General features: G+C 52.1%; 1 protein-coding gene across 1 annotated transcript in view; it reads left to right on the forward strand.

Moving 5' to 3' along the window:
• CDH23 (cadherin related 23) overlaps positions 1–9356 on the forward strand; it is a 437615-nt gene that overhangs the window by 356856 nt on the left and 71403 nt on the right. Inside the window, exons 35-38 of the mRNA XM_065922525.1 lie at positions 371–520; positions 1555–1683; positions 2868–2996; positions 4230–4457. Of these exons, the coding sequence (XP_065778597.1) occupies positions 371–520; positions 1555–1683; positions 2868–2996; positions 4230–4457 (636 nt within the window). The remainder of the gene's footprint in view (positions 1–370; positions 521–1554; positions 1684–2867; positions 2997–4229; positions 4458–9356) is intronic.

Below are 9356 nucleotides of genomic sequence, written 5' to 3' on the forward strand. Positions count from 1 at the left end.
TGAAAAACAGGAAGCTATGCCAATGCCAAGCTGACACACCCTTACAAATTTGGAGCTAAGTAGCTTCCATTTCCTTTAGCCAGGGCTATGCCTTCCAGTTCTCCCAGGCCCCACCACTTCTGAGTGCCCTCCAGGCTCCCAGCATTTGTCTGCAGCACTGCCCCCCCCCCCCACCTCCCACACCAGACTTTCAGAAGAAACCCACTCAGGGCCTCTGTGCAAGGTCAGGTTGGCCTAGGCAGGCTCTGAAAGCTTGCTGACCCGCTGGAACTGACTGGAGGTGTGGTCCCCTCTGGGCCCATGGTGGGACCCCATCTTTGGGGCCCAAGAAGGGAAGGAGGTGGAAGTCTCTGGCCATGTTCACTCCCAGGTCTACATTACTGTGCTGGACGAGAATGACAACAGCCCCCGGTTCGACTTCACCTCTGACTCGGCAATCAGTGTGCCTGAGGACTGCCCCGTGGGCCAGCGCGTGGCCACTGTCAAGGCCCGGGACCCAGACGCTGGCAGCAATGGGCAGGTGGGTACCAGTGAAATAGTCCAGATCCGCTCTGTGAGCGAGGGCTCCCACAGCCCTTCAGCCAGAGGGGTCACTGGAGCCATCCCCATCCTAAGCAGGAGCATCCAGGCTCTGCCAGGCCCTGAGCAGGACAACCCTGCCCTCACTGCAGTCCATGTCCAAGGCTGGAGACAGAGCTATGCAAGCTGTCAGACCTGCCTGGATCCTAGGGACATGGCACCCACGGCTCAGCCCCCGCAGCAAGCTGAAAACAGAGGGTTTTAACCTTTTCATGACCCCTTGGTCACCTCATCCACAAACCACAGAGCATCTCACCCCTGGGGCCAGCCCGCCCCACACAGCCCCAGGGTCCCAAGTGAACACCCTCCTCCTCCCCCTGCTTCTTGGCCCCCCCCCTCCCCACTGCTACAGGTTGGGGCACCCCCAGAGCACAAGGAAGGGGGTGACAGAGCACACCAGTCTTCACACCACTTTGATCTATCCTACAAATTGAGCTGTGTTTGAGGAGGTTTCCACCATTTTTTAAATGCTTGGACACCTCTAGAGGGCTCTGGAGTCAGAAGCCTGTGGGTTCAAATCCTTGTTCTCTTGGACACTTGTGAGCTGCGTGACCTTGCCAGCAGCTTCTTGTTCCTGAGCCTCCTCTCTGAGCTGGAGAGGACAGCTTCTTTATCAGGGCTGCTGTGAGAGCCGAACAGAGCCACGTTGACACCACGGCCGTGCGTCTCCTTGCAAGGGGCTCAGTGCTTCCCTGCCCCCCACATTGGGAAATCACCTGTAGTGGGATTCACACCTGTCTTTCTGGCCACATGCTCACGTCATTCCCCATCCCCTGGAGCCTGTCACAGACACTGTGCCCCCTCAGTGGACCCCATTTTGAGGGATGTCATCTCTTCTGCATAAAACACATTCTTCTCAATCTCCCAGGCTGAGCAGAGGGCCCCAGTGGACAGGGGAGTGTGCCTTGGTCTGGCCAGCTTCTCGTCCTCTCCACTTCTTCACCCTCACCCCTCATCCTTTCTCTTCCCTGACAGGTGTTCTTTTCCCTGGCCTCTGGTAACATCGCCGGGGCCTTTGAGATCATCACCACCAATGACTCCATTGGCGAAATCTTTGTGGCCAGACCTCTGGACAGAGAAGAGCTGGACCACTACATTCTCAAGGTTGGCAGCAACCCCTTCCATCCCGAGAGCACTCAGCCCATCAGCACACCCTGGTGATCAGCTTCCCATGTCACCAAGCACCAAGGGGCAGGCAGCACCCCTTAGGGCCAAGAACATGCGCAAGGCTGACCTGGGAGAAAAGGTGTGCTGGAAGGGGTCCCTGGACCCAGAGCAGGAAGCTGCAGGGGTGGTCGTCCCTGCTGTAAGAGCCAGGAGAGAAAGCCTGGCAGCTGATGGAGCGCTGGCTCTCCCACAAGCACACTGTGAGCAGGGCAGGTGGTCTGTTCTGTCTGGGCCTCAGTTTCCCCTCTTATGCAATGGGCAGAAAAACCTGACTTCCTCTGCTGAGGTGAGACATAAATGCAGGTGAGGAGTCACAAAGGCCTCCGTTATTGCTGAACTGCTCTGGCTACTGTGTTCCCTGTGGCTTCCCAGGTGGCGCTAGTGGTAACCACCTCACCTACCAATGCAGGAGTCGCAGGAGATGTGGGTTCAATCCCTGGGTCGGGAGGATCCCCTGGAGGAGGGCATGGCAACCCACTCCAGTATTCTTGCCTGAAAAATCCCCATGGACAGAGGAGCCTGGCGGGCTATGGTCCGTAGAATCACAGTCAGACAAGACTGAAGTGACGTAGCACTCACGTATGCACTGTGTTTCCTGAGGGGTTTCTGGGGACCCCAGAGCCGTGCTTCTGCAGGGATCTGAGCTCTAGCACACTCCAGGCCTCCAGAAAATATCAAGGCTCCTAGGGACAGGCTCAGTCTATGAGCCTGAGGATTCCCGCTCATTCCTAAAAAGATTATTTGAAGCTCTTTCTCTATTTACCAGAGAGCAGATCTGAGTGCATGCAGCAGAGGCATAGAAGCTAAACACAGGAGCCCTGGGTCTCGTTGCAGGCCCAAGGCTACGGTCGGGGGCAGAATAGGGAGGTAAAGACTAAACGCATCAGAGTCAGATTACAAAGACAGGTCTCCAACAGATAAGAATCGGGCAACAATTGTTTGCAGCATGGGGCAAAAGGTGAAACCTTGGGGAGAGTCGAAGGGCCAGGGGGCAGAGATGGACCAGCAAGTCTCTCTGACCTCGCAGTCCTCCCCACTGAGCAGACAGCCCATCTGGACTCCATGTTCCTCATCCAGCCCCCACCTTTTAACCCTGACTCCAGTCTTCCCCCTCCTTGCAGGTTGTGGCGTCCGACCGTGGCACCCCTCCACGGAAGAAGGACCACATCCTGCAGGTGACCATCTTGGACATCAATGACAACCCTCCAGTGATCGAGAGCCCCTTTGGATACAATGTCAGCGTCAACGAGGTGAGGGTAGTCCTGGGGCCCATACAGCTGTCCAGAATGAAGAGTGGGTATAGCCAACTGTGAAGCACCTGTTTAAATATCTGCCTGGCCCACTAGTCTCTCAGATCATGGGGCTGGGGACATGGCTTACTCCTTCATGGTTCAATCCCTGACACCTGGGCCAGGTCCTGGGGAAAAAAAAAAAGAGAAAGAAGAAAGTGGCATTTCACCACCAACAGGAAACTGAGGTCTACCTGGGAGAGCCGCCTTTAAATAAAACTGTTCATTTTTTAAAAATTATTTATTGGAGTATAGTTGATTTACAATATGGTGATAGTTTCAGGTATACAACAAAGTGATTCAGTTATACATGTATTCATTCTTTTTCAGATTCTTTTCTCATATAGGTTATCACAGAATATTGAGTAGCGTTCCCTGTGGCTTCCCAGGTGGCACTAGTGGTAACCACCTCACCTACCAATGCAGGAGTCACAGGAGATGTGGGTTCAATCCCTGGGTCGGGAGGATCCCCTGGAGGAGGGCATGGCAACCCATGCCCAGTTCAGTTCAGTTCAGTCGCTCAGTCATGTCTGGCTCTTTGCGACCCCATAGACTACAGCACACCAGGCCTTCCTGTCCATCACCAACTCCCGGAGTTTACTCAAACTCATGGTGCTATACAGTAGGTCCCTGCTGATTATCTATCTTATATATAGAAGGGTGTGTATGTTCACCCTAAACTCCTGACTTATGCCCACCCCCCACCCCCAGTTTCCCCTTTGGTAACCGTAAGTTTCTTTTTGATATCTGTATAAACAGTTCATTTATTATTCAGTCATAAGTATTCAGTCATAAGATTAAGCCACTCCAGGAAAATTTTTGCCCAGGCACTAGTGGGTGTCAGGTTGAACGTTCATGAAGACCTCCCTTGATTCAGATCCTGGCTCTGCCACTGACTGACTGTATGATTTGCACACATTCCTTCCCTGAACCTCAGTTTTTGCATCTGTAAATAGGGTGACCTAATCTATAGCATTGTAAGAGGATTTGATGTGTTCACGAAGGCCGAGGCGTGTAGTAGGTACCCAAAGGATGTTCGCCATCATCGTCTTTATCTGCCTCACTGTTGTCCTGGGGTCATCAGAGCAGAGCTTTCTAGAGGTCCCAGTCTTGGGCTCCCGAGCAAGAGCAGGAGCTAGACTTTGCCCCAAAGGCCTTAAACCTAGAATGACTGCTTTCTTGCTTTCCCCCTAGAACGTGGGCGGGGGCACTGCTGTGGTCCAGGTGAGAGCCACTGACCGTGACATTGGGATCAACAGCATCCTGTCCTACTATATCACTGGGGGCAATGAGGACATGACCTTTCGCATGGACCGCATCAGTGGCGAGATTGCCACTCGCCCTGCCCCACCTGACCGTGAGCGTCAGAGCTTCTACCAGCTGGTGGTCACCGTGGAGGACGAGGGCACCCCTACCCTATCGGTGAGTGATCGGGGGCGGCCGCTGGGAGAGGAGGGTGGGGGAGGGGCAGCTCTGCTTTCTGTGCCAAGGGACGAGATGGGTAGGAGTGGAATGCCACGTGCCAGTGAGTTCGCAACAACTCCATTATCATGCCTTGAATCCCTCAGCCTGTGAGTATTTTATGGAGGGCCTGTGTGTGCCAAGCTAGGGTGCTGGTTCACTTGCCTCTGCAGCCACTCTGAGCCTTGATTTAGCCGTGTTTGCTCACCCGGGGCGGTGCTAGGAGACCACACAGAGAGAGCCTGTACCTCGGGGTCTGGCCAGCCTGCACGCCGCCGGCCAAGTGTGCTGCACATCTGTGGACCTCTGTGCCAAATGGGGAAAGGTGCCCTCTGGGCTCTTCCCCTGCGTCGTGTTGGTGTAACATGCTGTGGCAACATTTCTGGGTCAGGGGGCTCATGTCTGTGGTCCAGCCTGATGCGTGGATGGGTGGGACCGCTGCTCAAGGCAGTGTGCAAAGTCTGCAGAGTTGGAGAAGGAGGTGGGGGTGGCGGGGCTGAATGGTGACACCGTGTGGAGTGATGGACTGGACTGTAATTTCTACTGTGAGCTGGCTGCATGATCGTGAGCAAGTCAGGACCTCTCTGAATATTGGTTTTGTCATCTATAAAAGAGAGATAATATCTGCTTCATAGGTGGTGTGTGGGGAATTGAGTTAGCTCTTGTCTGTGGAAGCGCTTGGTAAACCATGAGGAAGAGGAGTATATCAGCTATCTTATCACCACAATATTCCTGCATTCAAAACCAAACCAGAGGCATTAAACAACCATCGACTTAGCTCCAGTTCTGCAGGCTGGCATTTGAGACCTGGCTTATCTGGAGGGTGGTTCTGCTGTCAGCTGGGCTCCCACATGTGTGTGTAGGCGGCTGTGTGTATCAGTTGAATAGCTGTTCTTTTGGGGGTTGGTTTCCCATCAGGCAGGATAACAGGGCAACTAGGCCACCTCTCTCTCTCCTTCTAGAAGGCTAGTCCATACTGGTTCATGTGGAGCCAGAAAAGGTCCAGGGAAAAGAGCAGAAGCATGCAAGGCCTCATAAGGCCCAGGCTTGGAACTGAACATGGTTGCTTCTGCCACATTTCTGTTTGCCACAGCAAGTCAGAAGACCAGTCCAGGTTCAAGATATGGGGAAATAAACTTGATCTCTTGAAGGAATGAACTGCAAAGGCACACTGCACAGAGTGTACATACAGGGAGGTGTAAAGATTGAGACATTTGTGTAATCTGTTTATCCTAGGCACCCTGGTTGTAAATAAGACCTCAGTTCCATCCTTCTGCCCTCCAAAGGTGATTCTGTTAGACCGCTCTCTTTTGGCAGTAGCACTGTGAACTGTGGGGTAGGAGCAGATCTGGGCAGGGCTTTTTATGTGGAGTTTCTCTGGGGAGGATGGTGGAATTGGGCCAATCCCAGGAAACCACATCCTGAAGACCCCAGGATGATAGTAATCACTTCAACCAATCACACCCAGTAAGCGAAACAGAAACATATTTACAGAACATATATAAGTAACTGAGGGGAGGACAGGTAGGGTATCATTTATTGTGGAGACATGGAGGGACTCAGTTTTTTTATGTGGCAACCCCTCTGTACCTGCACCTAGCTTCAGAGTGAATCATCTTCTTGGTCTTCTCTCCAATAGTGTTTAAAGATGTGTTTGATTACAAGTAACAGAAACTCAAATATGGATTCATAAATAAATGAGAATACATTTTTATCACATAACAGCAATTCCACAGAGAAACTTTGTGGAAACACACACTTTGATTTTGTGCTCAGTGATGTCAGAGCTAATGTTTCTTGTCCTTTCCCTTATGGTTGCAACATGGTTGCTATAGCTCCAGCCATCATGTCAGCATTCAAGGCAGAAAATGACAAAAAAACAAAGAGCCATGCAAGCAATTTCTGCCTTTTTATCAGGAAAGCACAAAATTTCCTGGAACTGTTCTCCAGAGTTCTCTTGTGACTCATTGGTCAGAGGAGGTTCTCAGGGGCACCCTAGCTGTAAGGAGGTTGGAAAAAATGAAGGACAGGATTGTTGGGACTGGCTTATTACTTGGGGGCCACATATAACACTGCCTCAAATAAAAGTAGAGCTCTGTTAGTGAGAAAGAGATGGGCAGCTCAGCATTTGCCATGCTGCTCTTCTTCATCCTGACCTAGGCCAGTGAACACACCACTCTCATGCCCACTCCCCATGCTTCCCCAAACCCCACAGTCCTAGAGTTTCCCAAGGAGACAGTAGGTGAGACCCATAATATTCTAAGACCCTGAGTTGGGGAGGCAACATCTGGTTTCCTTTTGGTCCCAGGAAGAAATGAGAATTAGAGAAATGTGAAATCACCCTAGCCACATTTAACCACCCAAAATGAATGGGCTACTCCCCAAGCAGCCCCCATAGAACTTGGGGCTGGTCCCCATGGTCAGAAGTTTCATCTGTTGACCATACCCTCTGTAGAGATCCACCCAAGCCCAGTGGAGACCCACAAGCACTGCCTCCTCACACACACAGGGAGAGCATTCTGGTTCTCCTTAAAGCAGGTCTTGGCCTGTTCCAGCTCCCTGATAGAAGTGTAGGAATTTGGATGGTGAGAAATGCAGTCTCCTTTTGTCTACCTTCTTCGTCCTGGTCATCACTAACACTGCTCCCAGAAAACACCTTCAGGATGACCAAGATCAGGGATGGGGTGTATGTATATGTGTGTATATGGGTCCTGGGGGCTATAATATCATAATAGACAAACAGTATCAAGTACCAGCTGGGGAAACATTTCTAGGAAAAAACTTGTAAGTCAAAATGAATCCATCCCTTCAAGTTTTTTCCTGCTTCTTCATGTTGGGAAAAGATCACTTTGATTTGATATTTTGTTGGCAACACCACGGTAAAGAACTGCAGGGACCAGGAGTATTGTTGAGAACTTAGCACTGGAATGTTTGCTCAGTTATTCGTTCAACCAGCAATCCCTGAATGCCCACTCTGTGCCAGGCCCCAGAGATACAGAGATGAAGCCAGTGTGCTACAATGAAGTGCAGCCAAGTAAGGGAGACAATGAAGTCAAGGTGTAGATGGACCTTGGGGGAGGCTTCCTAGGGGCAGGTGACACCTCGGCTGTCTTGTCAGTCAGTCACAGCAAAACAAAGAGGGAAAGCATATTTTGGATCTGGGCATCAACCTGAACAAAGGCCTAAGAGCAAGTGATAAACCAGGGCGGGTCCAGGGAGCCACAGGTGGTCTAGACCCAGGGCAGCATTCAGAGCCCAGAGCAGGGCTCTCTATCTACTTATCCTCCCTGTGATGTCTGTCTGCAGCAGGCCCCAAGGGCTGGTGCCAATGTTTTCTCAGGCATCCCCTTCCCTTCCTCCTGCCCCAGCTAAGTTAGAACCCTACAGCCACTGCCCCCCACTCCCCAGAATTGGCATTTGTCTCCAAGGAGTGCTGAACCCTTAAAGATTCATTGCCACTGACCAGACTGTCACATCTGGACTGTGAACCTTCCAGGGTCATGAGTGCCCCCAAGCCAAAGGTGACCAGAGAAGGGACCTTCTCTGCCATTGGGCAGATCTCCCTGGAGGAGTGTTTGAAGAAGTAGGATCATTCCAGCCTTTCCTAGACCAACCAGAGCCCCAAGAAGCCTCAGACCAGCCATCTCAAAGTTCCAGGAAAGGTCACCATGGTTTAACAGGGTACATACATCTGTCTAAAGACACCCATCAGACCCATATGCAATCCTCTTGTTCCCACCTACAATTATCTGCCTGGTTCAAGCCAGCCCTCAGGGGTAGCACAGAACCAACCTTCCTGTTGGACAAGGGCAAGTAAGAGTTATTAATTCATTATTTCATTCATTCATTCAACACTAAATATGTGCTAGGCCTGTAAGTCAGAGATGGGTTGGACACAGCTCTGCCCTCACAGAGCCTGCAGTTAGTGGGGAGAAACAGACACGTAACAGACGCTGACAACCCTCAGATGTGACAGAGTGCTAGAAGTTCAGAGATAGGAGCCATGGAAGGCGCTGGACAAGGCATTTGCCTCCATGTCTTAAAAGATAAGCCTTCCTAAGCAGGAAGGTGGGATTTGGCTACAAAGTCTCCCTAAAACCAAGAGAAATCCTATATCCAAGCCCTCCTGTCTCTTCTTTTCTCCCTGGGCTCTCCTCCACCCCAGTTTCCTGAGAGCAGAGCTTTCTTACAAACAGCCGAGGCCATCCCCACCCCACTCTCAGCCCCATATCACCCAGAGCTCAGAACAGCTGTGCTGCAAGGGGCATCCGGGCCAGCCCAGGCCGGTCACACAATGGTGTACCACCCAGCAAGGGAAGTCCTTGTACAGCCGCAGTCCGCAGCCTTGCCCCAGGCCACAGGCAGGGAGGCCAGGCTTGGGGGAGGGGTCTGAGTGGCCGTGTCAGGAGGCCCCTGCAAGAGGAAGGGCCGGGCCCTGGGAGGAAGGACGGAAGGCAACTGGGAGGTCAGAAGCTGAGCCCCGCAACAAAGGCACCTTGGCAGGGGGCTGGGGAAAGGGAGGTTCCCGAGGGGACCTTCCTGCTGTGCGAATCACAGCCAGTCCCAGATAACCAGGCCTGGCTTCTCAGGCTGGTGGGGACCTGCAGAAGACACCTGTTTAGGCAGAAAGACAGGACATCTCCCACCACTTCTGGTACAAGAGCTGCCAGCAATGGCCCCATAAAAGTCTGTGAGTGGGGAATGCTGCTCTTGTCAGCTCACCTTGTATTTTTAGGGCCGAGGGCGCCTCTGTTTATTAAACTTAGACCCTGCTGCTGTTTATGAAGCCTGCTTCCCCTTGCTCAGGCTCAGGAAAATGCCAGCCCAGCCCCTTTCCCATGCTGCACATCAAGTAAACCT

This window comes from Muntiacus reevesi, chromosome 2, assembly GCF_963930625.1.
Source record: "Muntiacus reevesi chromosome 2, mMunRee1.1, whole genome shotgun sequence".
Taxonomy (NCBI): domain Eukaryota; kingdom Metazoa; phylum Chordata; class Mammalia; order Artiodactyla; family Cervidae; genus Muntiacus; species Muntiacus reevesi.